General features: G+C 44.8%; 1 protein-coding gene across 2 annotated transcripts in view; it reads right to left on the reverse strand.

Moving 5' to 3' along the window:
* Nucleotides 1–366: 366 nt before the first annotated feature.
* Nucleotides 367–16,993, reverse strand: part of LOC122551960 (X-ray repair complementing 5) — a 366,827-nt gene continuing 350,200 nt past the window's right edge. For both annotated transcript variants that reach the window (XM_087989448.1, XM_087989447.1), the window contains exon 21: nt 367–618. In XM_087989448.1, coding sequence (XP_087845574.1) covers nt 604–618 — 15 coding nt within the window. In that variant the 3' untranslated portion in view covers nt 367–603. The remainder of the gene's footprint in view (nt 619–16,993) is intronic.

A 16,993-nucleotide genomic window follows, 5' to 3' on the forward strand; every position in this document is an offset into this window, starting at 1 on the left:
AACAGAAAATATCATCACCACAGGAAATGACATCACCAATCCAAGGAAACCTAAACACATAAACAGAAAGCGGAACATAACACCAGCGCTTCACCAGAGGGTCACTGATGATGTTACATAGCAAGGTGACCAAATGTCTGAAAACAAACCTTCCAGCTCAGCAAGCAAACCTACATCCAGAACCTCAACCTGAGCTACAAATCTTCTCCAAACTCACTAAGGCCATATGGCTGTTTGTTAATAATTGAGAGTATGTAAAATGTACATTACTCGCATTTCATCATGTCAGTTTACTTCTTTCCTCATTCGACTATGAGCTGTATGCATTTATGGTACAGTAAATCATTGCATAACATCAGTCTGTAATCATGGTAATCATTCAAAGCTAGCTTTTATTTGTCATTTCAGATTGATGAGTAAAGAGCCATCTGAGCACTTGCAGACAGTGGTGGAATGAGTGTAAGAACAATGTTAATCTAATAAAATCATCATACAAAAGACCTTCCTGGATATTTTAGCAGACTATCGACAAAGCACAAACCGATGACTTGTCCATCTTCTTCCCACAATCACCGTCTATTCCTCCATTCGGGAAGGTTCAGCTTACATCATGTCAAGCTGCAAAGCAAACGTACAAGTGAGAAACAGATTAAAACAGAACTGTGTAAAATAGCCTGGGCCAAAAATTGACACTTGGTTGGTCAATGTTTAAAAAACATTTAGATAAGTACTTGAGTAAGAAATATTTGGAGGGATATTGGCCAAGCGCACACAGTTTTGGAACAGGGGGGATCTGTACCGTTGGGACGGTCTCCACCTGAACCGATCAGGTACCAATGTTCTAGCGAAGAGGATAAATAGGGTGGTCAGTAGGACTTTAAACTTCTGAGTTGGGGGGAAGGGAAAGTGAAAGCGACAGGGAGTATGGAGGTAAATGGCAAGATAAGCAGCAGGATAGCATGTTTCCAGGCGGATTTAAAATTGAGGCAGACTGAGAATGCAGTAAAAAGCAAGGATAACTTAGGACATATGACTTCCAATATCTCTAATGATAAGGAAGTTAGCATTAAGGCACTTTACCTGAATGCTCGTAGCATTCATAACAAAGCCGATGAACTAATGGCACAGATAATAGTGAATGATTATGATGTAGTAGGCATCACAGAGACTTGGTTACAGGGGGGTCAGGACTGGCAGTTAAACCTCCATGGTTTTTCAACTTATCGAAAAGACAGAGAGGTGGGCAGAGGGGGTGGGGTTGCCTTGTTAGTTAAGAACAAAATTAAATCTATGGTATTGAATGACATAGCGTCGGATGATGTGGAGTCTGTGTGGGTGGAATTGAGGAACCATAAAGGCAAAAAAAACATAATTGGAGTTGTGTATAGACCTCCTAACAGTGGTCAGGACCAGGGACGCAACATGTCCCGGGAAATAGAGAAGGCATGTCAGAAAGGCAAGGTTACATTGATCATGGGAGACTTCAATATGCAGGTGGACTGGGTAAATAATGTTGTTAGTGGATCTAAAGAAAGGGAATTCATGGAATGCTTACAGGATGGCTTTTTGGAACAGCTTGTCATGGAGCCCACAAGAGAGCAGGCTATTCTGGACCTAGTGCTTTGCAATGAACCAGACTCTATAAAAGATCTTAAAGTAAGGGAACCCTTAGGAAGTAGCGACCATAATATGATAGAGTTCAGTCTGGAGTTTGAAAGGGAGAAGGCAAAATCGGATGTAATGGTGTTACAGTTGAATAAAGGTAATTATGAGGGCATGAGAGAGGAACTGACTAAAATAGACTGGAAGCAGAGGCTAACCGGGAAGACAGTAGAGCAAAAATGGCAGGAGTTTGTAGGTATAATTGAGGACACTGTACAGAGGTTCATTCCCAAGAAAAGAAAGATTAACCGGGGAGGGATTAGACAACCTTGGCTGACAAAGGAAGTCAGGAAATGTATTAAAGAAAAAGAGAGATCCTATAAAGTGGCTAAGAACAGTGGGAAATCAGAAGATTGGGAAGGATACAAAAGCAAACAGAGGATAACAAAGAGTGTAATAAGAAAGGAGAGGATCAAATATGAAGGTAGACTAGCCAGTAATATTAGAAATAATAGTAAAAGTTTCTTTCAGTACATAAGAAACAAACGACAGGCAAAAGTAGACATTGGGCCACTTCAAACTGATGCAGGAAGCCTAGTGATGGGAGATAAGGAAATAGCAGGAGAACTTAACAAGTACTTTGCGTCAGTATTCACAGTGGAAGACATGAGTAATATCCCAAAAATTAAAGGGTGTCACGGGGCTGAGTTGAGTATGGTTGCCATTACGAAAGAGATAGTGCTAGAAAAGTTAAAAAGTCTTAAAATTGATAAATCTCCTGGCCCCGATGGGATACACCCTAGAGTTCTGAGAGAGGTGGCTGAGGAAATAGCAGAGGCATTAGTTGAGATCTTTCAAGAGTCACTGGAGTCAGGAAAGGTCCCGGATGATTGGAAGATGGCTGTTGTAACCCCCTTGTTCAAGAAAGGATCAAGGCAAAAGATGGAAAATTATAGGCCAATCAGCTTAACCTCGGTTGTTGGTAAAATTCTAGAATCCATCATTAAGGATGAGGTTTCTAAATTCTTGGAAGAGCAGAGTCTGATTAGAACAAGTCAACATGGATTTAGTAAAGGGAGGTCATGCCTGACAAACCTGTTGGAATTTTTTGAAGAGGTAACAAGTAGGTTAGACCAGGGAAACCCAGTGGATGTGGTCTATCTAGACTTTCAAAAGGCCTTTGATAAGGTGCCACACGGGAGGCTGCTGAGCAAGGTGAGGGCCCATGGTGTTCGAGGTGAGCTGCTGGGATGGATTGAGGATTGGCTGTCTAACAGAAGGCAGAGAGTTGGGATAAAATGTTCTTTTTCAGAATGGCAGCCGGTGACGAGCGGTGTCCCGCAGGGTTCGGTGCTGGGGCCACAGCTGTTCGCATTATATATTAATGATTTGGATGAGGGAACCGGGGGCATTCTCGCGAAGTTTGCCGATGATACGAAGTTAGGTGGACAGGCAGGTAGTACTGAGGAAGTGGGGAGGCTGCAGAAGGATCTAGACAGGTTGGGAGAGTGGTCCAGGAAATGGCTGATGGAATTTAACGTGAGCAAGTGCGAGGTCTTGCACTTTGGCAAAAAGAATAAAAGCATAGACTACTTTCTAAATGGTGAGAAAATTAATAAAGCCAAAGCACAAAGGGATCTGGGAGTGCTAGTCGAGGATTCTCTAAAGGTAAACATGCAGGTTGAGTCCGTGATTAAGAAAGCGAATGCAATGTTGTCTCTTATCTCAAGAGGGTTGGAATATAAAAGCAGAGATGTACTACTAAGACTTTATAAAGCTCTGGTTAGGCCCTATTCGGAGTACTGTGTCCAGTTTTGGTCCCCACACCTCAGGAAGGACATACTGGCACTGGAACGTGTCCAGCGGAGATTCACACGGATGATCCCTGGAATGACAGGTCTAACATATGAGGAACGGCTGAGGATACTGGGATTGTATTCGTTGGAGTTTAGAAGATTAAGGAGAGACTTAATAGAGACGTACAAAATAATACATGGCTTGGAAAAGGTGGATGCTAGGAAATTGTTTTAGTTAGACGAGGAGACTAGGACCCGTGGACACAGCCTTAGAATTAGAGGGGGTCATTTCAGAACAGAAATGCGGAGACATTTCTTCAGCCAGAGAGTGGTGGGCCTGTGGAATTCATTGCCACGGAGTGCAGTGGAAGCCGGGACGCTAAATGTCTTCAAGGCCGAGATTGATAGATTCTTGTTGTCTAGAGGAATTAAGGGCTACGGGGAGAACGCTGGTAAGTGGAGCTGAAATGCGCATCAGCCATGATTGAATGGCGGAGTGGACTTGATGGGCCGAATGGCCTTACTTCCACTCCTATGTCTTATGGTCTTATAAGGTGGAACTAATTTAGTTTGGTATTATAGTCAGCATGGATTGGTTAGACCGAAGGGTCGGTTTCCATGCTGTATGACTCTATAGTCATATCACGCCTGGAATACAGTTCATTTTCAAGAATTGATTGTTCTCTTTCATCTGATGATTGTCATGACTTTCTATCACAATCCATGTATACACTCTTTAATTCTGTGAAAATTGGAATTGCAAATACTATAAAAACCAATGTTACTGTGGAGGCAGGTTAAGCTACTTTAATGGAACAAATGTAAGGGCAGGGATGCCATGTTGCACAGCACATACATGCTTGTGTAATCTTTGTTGGGTAGTAAAGGATCTTGAAAAATAGGAAATTATATACAGTCTAGAAATTAAATATCCAAATACAGTATAGCTGATCTGCCAAGGAAGAAAACTGAGCTTCCACCTCCCTGCTCTATTTCCCACAGCCAACCTAAGCAATGCCACAGGTTGCTTTCTCTCGGTAGATTAGTATAGAAATTAAAGTAATCTCACCTCCATGCTCTGTTATTGGTACAGCCCTGTATCAATCCCAAATTGATTTTGCTAATGACACAGAATCATCGAATCCGATTTACCAAGCAAGATTTAAATAGCAAGATGAGAATCTCACGAGTGCAGTCCTCCAAGGTAACAATTTCAGGATTACTATGTAAGCCACAAGCAAACTGATAAATGCAGTCAAGTAGTTAAATGTACGACTTAAAGACTGGAGTAGTAGGACTGGATTTCTGTTCATGGGGCACTAGACCAGTAATGGAGTAGAAAAGAACTGTTCTGGCTGGATAAGCTTCACTTAAATCATGTTGGAACCAGTGCCCTGATGAATCAAATACATGTACAGAGAGTTTTAAACTAATTAAAGAGTGTCAGGAGGTGGGGGATACAGTACATTAACTTACAAAGCAACTATTTAGATGATATCCAGAATAAGACAGATAGGGACACAGCTTACACAGATAAATCAACAGTCGGAAATTGTGTCAAAGAACCGCAAGATATAGGAGCAGAATTAGGCCATTTGGTCCATTGAGTCTTCTCTGTCATTCATAGAAAGCTACAGCATGGAAACAGGCCCTTTAGCCCAACCTGTCCACGCCACCCAGTTTTCGCAATTAAACTCGTCCCATTTGCCTATGTTTGATCCATATCCCTCCATAACTATCCCATCTATGACCTGTCTAAATGACAAAGTTATACTCACCTTTACTTCTGGCAGCCTGTGTGAAAAAATTGCCCTTAGGACCCTTTTGTATCTCTCCCCTCTGACCTTAAACCTCTGCCCTCAACTTTTATACTCCCCCACCATGGGGGAAAAGCTGTTGGCTACCTATCTTATCCTTGCCTCTCATGATTTCATAGACTTCTATAAGGTCACCCCTCAGACTTCTAAACGCCTGGTTAAAAAAAAGTCCCCAGCCTATACAATCTCTCCTTATAACTCAAACCTTCCAGGGTAGTATTCTACTAAGTCTTTTCTGCACTCTTTTTAGTTTAATAATATCGATATGGAGGTGCCGTGTTGGACTGAGCTTTTGGAGCCTCCCCACCCTCACCCCCAGGCTCCAGAAGCTTGCAGCTTCAAATAAACCTATCGATCTATACTCCGGTGTTGTGTGATTTTTGACTTAGTAGTGCGACTTGAACTGCATGCCGTACTCCAAATGTGGCCTCAGTAACATCTTGTACAGCTGCAACAAGATATCCCAACCATTATATCCAATGCTCTGACTGGTGAAAGCTTTCTTCACCACCTTATCTACCTGTGACTCCCACTTACAAGGAGCTTTGACTTGCACTCTGAGATCTCTTTGTTCTACAACACTTCCCAAGGCTCGACCATTGACTGTGTAAGTCCTGTCCTGGTTTGACCCACCAAAATGTAACACCTTACATTTATCTAAATTAAACTCCATCTGCAATTCTACCATCTGACCCAATTGATCAAGATCTCGCTGCATTCCCAGATAACCTTTTTCACTGTCCACTATATCACCAACCTTAGGGTCATCCGCAAACTTACTAACTGTACCTCCTAAATTCTCTCTGAGTGGCTGCAGGACATCCTGGCCCAGGCAGGTAATAATACAGAGATTGTGGTGGTACCACAATCTCTGAGGATAGCAAATGTGGTTCCCCGGTCAAGAAAGGGAGTAGAGACAATACTGGTAATTATAGACCAGTGAGCCTTACTTCAGTTGCTGGCAAAGTGTTGAAAAAGGTTATAAGAGATAGGATTTATAATTATCCAGAAAAGAATAATTTGATTAGGGATAGTCAGCACGGTTTTGTGAAGGGTAGGTCGTGCCTCACAAACCTGATTGAGTTCTTTGAGAAGGTGACCAAACAGGTAGGTGAGAGTAAACCGGTTGATGTGGTGTATATGGATTTCGGCAAGGCGTTCGATAAGGTTCCCCACAGTAGGCTATTGTACAAAATGTGGAGGAATGGAATTGTGGGAGATATAGCGGTTTGGATCAGTAATTGGCTTGCTAAAAGAAGATAGAGGGTGGTGGTTGATGGGAAATGTTCATCCTGGAGTCCAGTTACCGGTGATGTACCACAAGGGTCGGTGTTGGGTCCACTGCTGTTCGTCATTTTTATAAATGACCTGGATGAGGGTGTAGAAGGGTGGGTTAGTAAATTTGCAGACAACACTAAGGTCGGTGGGGTTGTGAATAGTGACGAAGGATGTTGTAGGTTACAGAGAGACATAGATAAGCTGCAGAGCTGGGCTGAGAGGTGGCAAATGGAGTTTAATGCGGACAAGTGTGAGGTGATTCACTTTGGTTGGAGTAACCGGAATGCCAAGAATCCTGTCTTTAATCCTATATTCAGCATTCGAGTTCGACCTTCCAAAATGCATCACTTCGCATTTATCCAGTTTGAACTCCATCTGCCATTTCTCAGCCCAGTTCTGCATCCTGCCTATGTCGCACTGCAGCCTGCAGTAGCCCTCTATACTATCGACGACACCCCCAACCTTTGTGTCATCTGCAAATTTACTAACCCATCCCTCAACCTCCTCATCGAAGTCATTTATAAAAACTACAAAGAGCAGAGGCCCAAGAACAGAGCCCTGCGGGACCCCACTCAACACTGTCTAACCGTCAGAATACTTTCCATCTGCAACCACTCTCTGCCTTCTGTCAGCCAGCCAATTCTGAATCCAAATAGCCAAAACTCCCTGTAACCCATACTTCCTGACTTTATGAATGAGCTTACCATGGGGAATCCTATCAAATGAGAGAAAGTGAGGGCTGCAGATGCTGGAGATCAGAGCTGAAAATGTGTTGCTGGGAAAGCGCAGGTCAGGCAGCATCCAAGGAACAGGAGAATCGACGTTTCAGGCATAAGCCCTTCTTCAGGAATGAGGAAAGTGTGTTCAGCAGGCTAAGATAAAAGGTAGGGACGAGGGACTTGGGGGAGGGGTTTTGGAAATGCGATAGGTGGAGGGAGGTCAAGGTGAGGATGATAGGCCGGAGTGGGGTGGGGGCGGAGAGGTCAGGAAGATGATTGCAGGTTAGGAAGGAGGTGCTGAGTTCGAGGGATTTGACTGAGACAAGGTGAGGGGAGGGGAAATGAGGAAACTGGAGAAATCTGAGTTCATCCCTTGTGGTTGGAGGGTTCCCAGGCAGAAGATGAGGCGCTCTTCCTCCAACCGTCGTGTTGCCAAAGGACCTGTTCTGTGCTGTACTTTTCTATGTTCTATGACCAAGCCAGTTTTATATCAATCTAGCTAGCAAACCTTAGTTTTTGTACCAATACTTAATCAAATGCCTTACTAAAGTCCATAAAAACCACATCCACAGTCCTTCCCTCATCAATTATCTTTGTCACCTCTTCAAAAAAAAATTTCAATTAGGTTGGTGAGACATTTAAAAGACATTTGGACAGATACATTGATAGGAAACGTTTAGAGGGACATGGACAAAAGCCCTTCATCAGTCTACCTGTCTGATCTACCTGTCCATCTTCCTTCCCACCTATCCACTCCACCCTCCCCTCTGACCTATCACCATTACCCCCACATCCATCTACCTATCACACTCTCAGCTACCTTCCCCCCAGCCCTACCCCCTCCCATTTATCTCACCCCCACCTCGGCTCACAACCTCATTCCTGATGATGGGCTTTTGCCTGAAAGACAACTCTCCTGCTCCTCGGATGCTGCCTGACCTGCCATGCTTTTCCAGCACTACTCTGATCTTCACTCAATCTAGCCTAATGTATTAACTGCTCACAATGTGGTACCCCGACATTGGGGAAATGAAGCTCAGACTGGGCGAATGCTTTACAAAACACTAGGTTCTGTATTCAAAAATGATCCTGAGCATTCCGTCGCTTGCTGTTTCAACCCACCATTGTGTTGCCTGGCCAACATCTCTGTCTCAGGCTTGCTACAGTGTTCCAGTGAAGTTCAGTGAAAGCTGGAAAAACAATGTCTCGTTTTCCACTAAAGAATTCTTTCAGCCTTCTGGACTCCGAAGTGCCTGTTTCCACATTGTAGGGATTCTCTAAGTCTTCTGGAGCAGCACGGTATCTCAGTGGTTAGCACTGCTGCCTCACAGCACCAGGGACCTGGATTCAATTCCAGCCTCGGGCGAATGCCTGTGTGGAGTTTGCACATTCTTCCTGTGTCAAGTCTGTACATTCTCCGTGTCTGCGTGGGTTTTTTCTGAGTGCTCCAGTTTCCTCCCACGGTCCAACGATGTGCAGGTTAGGTGAATTGGCCATGCTAAATTGCCCATTGTGTAGGATATTAGTCAGTGGCAAATGTAGGGGAATGGGCCTGGGTGGGTTACTCTTTGGGGGGTCAGTGTGGACTTGGGCTGAAGGGCCTGTTTCCACACTAATTCTCCGGATTAGCACTATTCATTTCTCCCATCCTGCCCCCTGTAAAAACGCCATCCCATTCTCCCAATTCCTTCGTCTCCGCCGCATCTGCTCCCAGGAGGACCAGTTCAAAATACGTACAACACAGATGGCCTCCTTCTTCAAGGACCGCAATTTCCCCCCCCGACGTGGTCGACGGTGCCCTCCACCGCATCTCCTCCACTTCCCGCTCCTCCGCCCTTGAGCCCCGCCCCTCCAACCGCCACCAGGACAGAACCCCACTGGTCCTCACCTACCACCCCACCAATCTCCATGTACAGCGCATCATCCGCCGTCACTTCCGCCACCTCCAAACAGACCCCAGCACCAAGGATATATTTCCCTCCCCTCCCCTATCAGCTTTCCGTAGAGACCACTCCCTCCGCGACTCCCTTGTCAGATCCACACCCCCCACCGACCCAACCACCACTCCCGGCACCTTCCCTTGCAACCGCAGGAGGTGCAACACTTGCGCCCACACCTCCCCCCTCACTTCTCTCCAAGGCCCCAAGGGAAACTTCCATATCCGCCACAGATTCACCTGCACCTCCACCCACATCATCTACTGCATCCGCTGCAGCCGGTGTGGCCTCCTCTATATTGGGGAGACAGGCCGCCTACTTGCGGAGCGATTCAGAGAGCACCTCTGGGCCACCCGGACGAACCAACCCAACCAACCTGTGGCACAGCATTTCAACTCCCCCTCCCACTCCACCGAGGATATGCAGGTCATTGGACTCATCCACCGCCAAACCACAACAACCCGACGGTCGGAGGAGGAGCGTCTTATCTTCCGACTGGGAACCCTCCAACCGCAGGGGATGAACTTGGACTTCACCAGTTTCTTCATCCCCCCTCCCCCCACCTTGTCTCAGCCGGATCCTTCCAGCCCGGCACCGCCTTCCTGACCTGCAGTCTTCTTCTTGACCTCTCCGCCTCCACCCTACTCCGACCTATCACCCTCACCTTGACCTCTTTCCACCTATCACATTTCCAACTCCCCTCCTCCAAGTCCCTCCTCCCTACCTTTTATCTTCTCCTGCTGAACACTCTCTGCTCATTCCTGAAGAAGGGCCTGTGCCCGAAACGTCGAATCTCCTGTTCCCTGGATGCTGCCTGACCTGCTGTGCTGTTCCAGCAATAAAGTTTCAACACTATTCATTTCTCTCAGGCTGACCTTCACCCACCCCTTTGTTTGTCCAACTGCTTTTCTCACTCTCTCTGGGTTCCACCTCAACCTATCATTTACTAATTTCCCCTCATCACTCCCCCCCACCCCAATATATACCAACATTTTCTTTGTTACAATCAGTTTTGAAGAAGGGCAACTCTCCATAGATGCTACCCGACCTGCTAAGCTTTTCCAGCAATTTTTGTTTTTGATTCTGCTTTCCAGCATTTGCAATTCTATGGTTTTTGGCTTAGTGTAAGAGAGGAGGTGGTTTCACATTATTATTTAAGAAGTCAGCTTTAGGAGCACATTATAGGCCCTCAAAGTGGGCAACTGTTGAGTAGTCAATTCATGGAGGCATGTAAAAATAATAATAGAATAAAGACACAAAGAACAAAGAGAAGTACAGAACAGGAACAGCTCCTTCGGCCCTCCAAGCCTGTGCCGATCATCATGCCCTAACTAAACTAAGAAACAAATCTTCTGTCCTTATTTGGTCTGTAATCCCTCTATTCCCTCCCTATTCATGGAACCATCCAGATGCCTCTTAAATGTTGCCAACGTGGCTGCTTCCACCACCTCTTCTGGTCGTGTGTTCCAGGCTCCTACCACTCGTTGTGTGAATAACATCCCTTGCACATCTCCCTTAAATGTCACCCCCTCTCTCATTTTGAACCTGTGCCCCCTTGAAATCGAAACTTCAACCCCTGGGAAAAAGTCTCTGGCTATCCACCCTATCTATGCATCTCGTAATTTTGCAGACCTCAATCAGGTCTCTCAGTCTCAGCCGCCGTCTTTCCAGTCAAAACAATCTAATTTTTTTTAAACTTTCCTCATAGCCAATGTCCTTGAGACCAGGCAACATCCTGGTGAACCTTCTCTGCACTCTCTCCAATAGGGTAATTATGTTAGGGGATTTGAACTAGTCCAATATTATATAATACAATACAGCATAGGAGCAGGTCCTTTGGCCCACCAAGCCTGTGCAAATTCCTAATCCTTATTTAGGCCTGATACTTATTGCCCAAATGCGGTGTCTATTCCTCTGTTCGCCTCCCATTCACGTGTCTATCAAGATATGCCTTAAATGATAACGTGCCTGGCAGTACATTCAATGTACCCACCATCTTCCCCATTCTTCTCCCCTAAACTTTCCCTCCCTCTCATCTTGAACTGTGCCCACTTGTAACTGGCCTTTCCACCCTAGGAAAAGGCCTCTGACTATCCGCTCACCTTTGCCTCCCATAAATTTGTAAACCTCTATTAGGTTATTCCTCAGCCTCCATCTTTCAGTGAAAACAATCCGATTTTATCCAACCTCTCTCATAAAAAAATCCCTTCAGACATCCTGACAAACCTTCTTTGCAAGCTCTCCAAAGCATGGTGGGGTGGCATGGTGGCTCAGTGGTTAGCACTGCTGCCTCACTGCACCAGCATCCCAGGTTCGATTCCAGCCTCAGGCGACTGCCTGTGTGGAGTGTGCACATTCTCCCTGTGTCTGTTTGGGTTTCTGCCGGGTGCTGTGGTTTCCTCCCACAGTCTAAAGATGTGCAGGTGAATGGGCCATGCTAAATCGCCCATAGTGCCTTAGGTGCATTAGTCAGAGGGAAGTGGGTCTGGGTGGGTTACTCTTTGGAGGGTTGGTGTGGACTGGTTGTGCCAAAGGGCCTGTTTCCACACTGTAGATAATCTAATCTAATCATCCACACCGTCCTGATAGTGTGGTAACCAGAACTGGATACAATATTCCAAATATGGCCCAAAGTTTTGTGCAGCTGTACTATAACTTGCTAACTTTTATATTTGATGCTCTGGTCAAGGAGGGCAAGCATGCTGTATGCTTTCTTAACCACCATACCCACTTGTGTTGCCACTATCAAGTATCTATGGACTGTATGCCCAGATCCCACTGTATGTCAATGCTTCTAAGAGTTCTGTCATTTATTGTATAATTCACACCAGAATTTGATCTTCCAAATGCATCATCTTGCATTTAGCCACATTAATCTCTATCTGCATTTTCCCTGTCCATATGCAATCTATCTATATCTCACTGTATCCTTTGACAATCCTCCTCACTATCTGCAACTCTGCCAATTTCGGTGTCATCCACAAACTTATTGCTCAGATCACCTCCATTTTCCTCCAGAAAGGGAGGAAAAGTAATCTACAATAAGGAGCTACAGACCAGGGAGTATCACATCATTGGCAGGGAAACTATTGCAGAAAATTCTGAAAGAGAAATTTAATCTTCATTTAGAGAGGCAAGGTTTGATCGGGGGTAGTCAGCATGGCTTTGTAGAGCAAGTCATGCTGAACAAATCTGACTGAACATAGAACAGAAGTGCAGGATATGTTATTGCATCAGTCATAGAACATAGAACATTACAGCAGAGTACAGGCCCTTCAGCCCTTGATGTTTCACCGACTGTGAAATCAATCTGAAGCCCATCTATCCCACACTATTCCCGACTACTCTCTCAGTAAAGAAACTACCTGTGACATCTGTCCTATGTCAATCACCCATCAATTTAAAGCTATGTCCCCTCATGCTAGCCATCACCATCCAAGGAAAAAAGGCTCTCACTGTCCACCCTATCTAACCTGTATATTATCTTATATGTCTCGATTAAACCATCTCTCAATCTTTTTCTCTCTAACAAAAACAGCCTCAAGTCCCTCAGCCTTTCCTCATAAGACATTCTCTACATACAGGCAACATCCTTGGAAATCACCTCTGAACTCTTTACAGAGCTTCCAAATCCTTCTCATAATGCGGTGACCAGAACTGCATGCAATATTCCAAGTGCAGCCACACCAGCATTTTGTATAGTTGCAGCATAACATCGTGACTCCAAAACTCAATCCCTCTACCAATAAAAGCTAACACACTGTATGCCTTCTTAACAACTCTATCAACCTGGGCGGCAACTTTCAGGCATTTATGTACATGGACACCGAGATCTCTCTGCACATCTACACTACCAAGAATCTTACCATTAGCCCAGTACTCTTTATTCCTGTTGCTCCCTCCAAAGTGAATCACCTCACACTTTTCCACATGAACTGACATTTGCCACCTCTCAGCCCAGTTCTACAGCCTATCTATGTCCCTCTGTAACCTGCAACATCCTTCAGCACTATCCACAACTCCATCGACCTTAGTGTCATCCACAAATTTACTAATCCATCCTTCTATGCCCTCATCCAGGTCATTTATAAAAATGACAAACAGAAGTGACCCCAAAACAGATCCTTGCGGGACATCACTTGTAACTGAACTCCAGGACAAACATTGCCCATCAGACATCACCCTCTGTCTTCTTTCAGCTAGCTAAATTCGGATCCAAACTGCTAAATCACCCACAATCCCATGCCTCTGTATTTTGTGCAATAGCCTACCGTGGGGAACCCTATCAACAGCCTAACTGAAATGCATATACACCACGGCAAAAGTGAGGACTGCAGATGCTGGAGGTCAGAGTCTAGATTAGAGCGGCACTGGAAAAGCACAGCAGGTCAGGCAGCATCCGAGGAGCAGGAAAATCGACGTTTCGGGGAAAAGCCCTTCATTCCTGATGAAGGGCTTTTGCCCGGAACATCGATTTTCCTGCTCCTCAGATGCTGCCTGACCTGCTGTGCTTTTCCAGAACCACCCTAATCTAGACACCATATACACCACATCATTTGTTTTACCCTCATCTACCTGTTTGGTCACCATCGCAAAGAACGCAACAAGATTTATGAGGCACGACCTAACCTTCACAAAATCTTGTCGATTATCCCAAATTAACTTATTCCTCTCTAGATGATTATAAATCCTATCGCTTATAACCTTTTCCAACACTTTGCCCACAACTGAAGTAAGGCTCATTGGTCTATAATTATCAGGGTTGCCTCTACTCCCCTTCTTGAACAAGGGGACAATATTTGCTTTCCCCCAGTCTTTGGCGATATTCCTATAGACATAAAGATCAAAGCCAAAGCCTCTGCAATCTCCTCCCTAGCTTCCCAGAGAATTCTAGGATAAATCCCATCCGACCAAAGGGACTTGCCTATTTTCACACTTTCCAGAACTGCTAAAACCTCCTCTTTGCTAATGTCAATTCCATCTAGTCTAGAGGCCTGTATCTCAGTATTCTCCTCCACAACATTGTCTTTTTCCAATGTGAACACTGACGAAAAATATTCATTTAGTGCTTCCCCTATCTCCTCGGACTCCATGCACAACTTCCCACTACTATCCTTGATTGGTCATAATCTTTCTCTAGTCATTCTTTTATTCTTCATATACCTATATAAAGCTTTAGGGTTTTCCTTGATCCTATCTGCCAATAATTTCTCATGACCCCTCCTGGCTCTTCTTTGCTCTCTCTTTTTAGATTTTTCCTGGCTAACCTGTAACTCTCAAGCACCTTAACTGAGCCTTCACAACTCATTCTAACAGAAGTCTTCTTCTTCCTCTTAACAAGAGATTCAACTTCTTTAGTAAACCACGGCTCCTTCGCTACACGACCTCCTCCCTGCCTGACAGGTACATACTTATCAAGGACATGCATTAGCTGTTCCTCGAATTAGCTCCACATTTCAATTGTGACCATCCCCTGCAGTTTTCTCCCCCATCCTATGCATCCTAAATCTTGCCTAATCGCATCATAATTGCCTTTCGCCCAGCAATAATTCTTGCCCTGCGTTATATATCAATATCTTTCCAACGCTAAAGTAAACATAACCGAACCGTGGTCACTATCACCAAAGTGCTCACCCACTCCAAATCTAACACCTGGTCAGGTTCATTACCCAGTACCAAATCCAATGTGGCCCTGCCCCTTGTTGGCCTGTTTACATACTGTGTCAGGAAATCTCCTGCACACATTGGACAAAAACTGACCCATCTAAAGTACTCAAACTATCGTATTTCCAATCAATATTTGGAAAGTTTAAAGACCCCATAACAACTATCCTGTTTCTCGTGCTCCTATCCAGAATTATCTTTGCTATCCTTTCCTCTATATCTCTGGAACTATTCAGAGGCCTATAGAAAACTCCCAACGGGGTGACCTCTCCTTTTCTGTTTCTAACCTCAGCCCATACTACCTCAGTAGACGAGTCTTCAAATGTCCCTACTGATACCGTAATACTGTCCTTGACTAACAATGCCACACCTCCCCCTTTTTTACCATCTTCTCTGTTCTTACTGAAACATTTAAATCCCAGAACCTGCAACAATCATTGAGTTGGGTCAGGGTGGGATGCTCTTCAGAGGATCGGTATTGACTTAGAGTCATGAGCCAAATGGCCAGCTTCCACACTGTAGGGATTCTATGATTCTATTCTATGCATGTCAAGAGAGTAAGGCAAGGCTGGATGGTCTTTAATGCTAGGAGTAATAGGTAAGACTGTCAGTCAATGTTCACACATGGAACTATGATATTATTGCCATCACAGAAACATGGTTGAGGGAAGGGCCGGACTGGCAACTCAACATTCTGAGGGATAGGATCTTTAGGCGAGACAGGTGAGAGTATAAAAAGGGTGATGGTGTCACGCTATTAATTAAGGATCAATTAGCCCAATAAGGAGAGATGATATCTGGAAGGGTCCTCAAACAAGGCTCTGTGGGTAGAACTGAGGAATGTTAAGGCAGCAGCTACTTTACAGGGAATGCATTATAGGCCCTCAAAGGGTCAGAGGAAAATACAGGAGCAAATATGTAGATATTTCAAAGAGGTGTGTAAGAGCAACAATCGGGTAATTATATGAGGGGATAGTTATAAGGTTAAGTGTTTACAGGAAGCGGATTTAGAACAAAGGACAGTACAGGCCCTTCATCCCTCGATGTTGTGCCAACCTTTTATCCTACTCTAAGATCATACTAACCTACATACCCTTCATTTTGCTGCCATCTATGTGTCTATCCAAGAGTCACTTAAATGTCCCTAATGTATCTAACTTGACAACCACCACTGGCAGTGATACCACGCACCCACCACTCTCTGTGTAAAGAACCGACCTCTGACATCTCCCTTAAACCTACCTCCATTTACCTTAAAATTGTGCCTTTTTGTGATAGCCATTTCTGTTCTGGGAAAATGTCTCTGACCATTCACACTATCTCTGCCCGTCATCATCTAGTACACCTCTATCAAGTCACCTCTCACCCTTCTTCTTTCCAATGAGAAATGCCTGAGCTCCCTCATAAGACATGCCCTCCATTCCAGACAGCATCCTGGTAAATCTCCTCTGCAACCTCTCTAAAGCTTCCTCATCCTTCCTATGATGAGGCGACCAGAACTGAACATAAATTTCAAGTGTGGTCTAACTAGGTCTTTATAGAGCTGCAGCATAACCTCTCGCCTGTTAATGAAAACCAACACACCATACATCTTCTTAACAATCTGATCAACCTGGGTGGCAACTTTGAGGGTTTATGGACATGGACCCCAAGATCCTTCTGTTCCTCCACTCTGCCAAGAATCCTGCCTTTAACCCTATAATCTGCATTCAAATTCGACCTTCCAAGATGAATCACTTCATACTTTTCTAGGTTGAACTCCATCGGCCACTTATCAGCCCAGTTGAGCTGGTGTAGTGCAAGATTACCTGGGTAGGTTTTTTTTCCCTATAAAAGCGCGCAGCTCCAAGGCCTAGGCCTCACTCTCTCAGCGGAGCAGGTAAGGGCTGTTTGGCAGTGGCTGCTTGAAGGCTCGGTGACGTTTGTTTAACGGTTTAAATTTGAAAGTTTTTTTAAAAAAAAGCACGGAGCGGACCCGGAAACCGGTGTTGCGCAAGTTTACCTGGGTAGGTTTTTTTTTCCCTATAAAAGCGCGCAGGAGAGGAACCCGAGACACATCAGAGGTAGTGCCTCCCACCCGCCCTCCTCCTCTAACCTAATAATAAGGCCCATTATGGTAAGTAGGTAAGTGCTGCATTTTGCTTGTTCTATTCTTTAGACCTAGTTTTTTTTTAAAAGGT

This window comes from Chiloscyllium plagiosum, unplaced genomic scaffold (assembly GCF_037043375.1).
Source record: "Chiloscyllium plagiosum isolate Xiang-an unplaced genomic scaffold, Cpla_swu_hap1 HiC_scaffold_7, whole genome shotgun sequence".
In the NCBI taxonomy this organism is placed as follows: Eukaryota; Metazoa; Chordata; class Chondrichthyes; order Orectolobiformes; family Hemiscylliidae; genus Chiloscyllium; species Chiloscyllium plagiosum.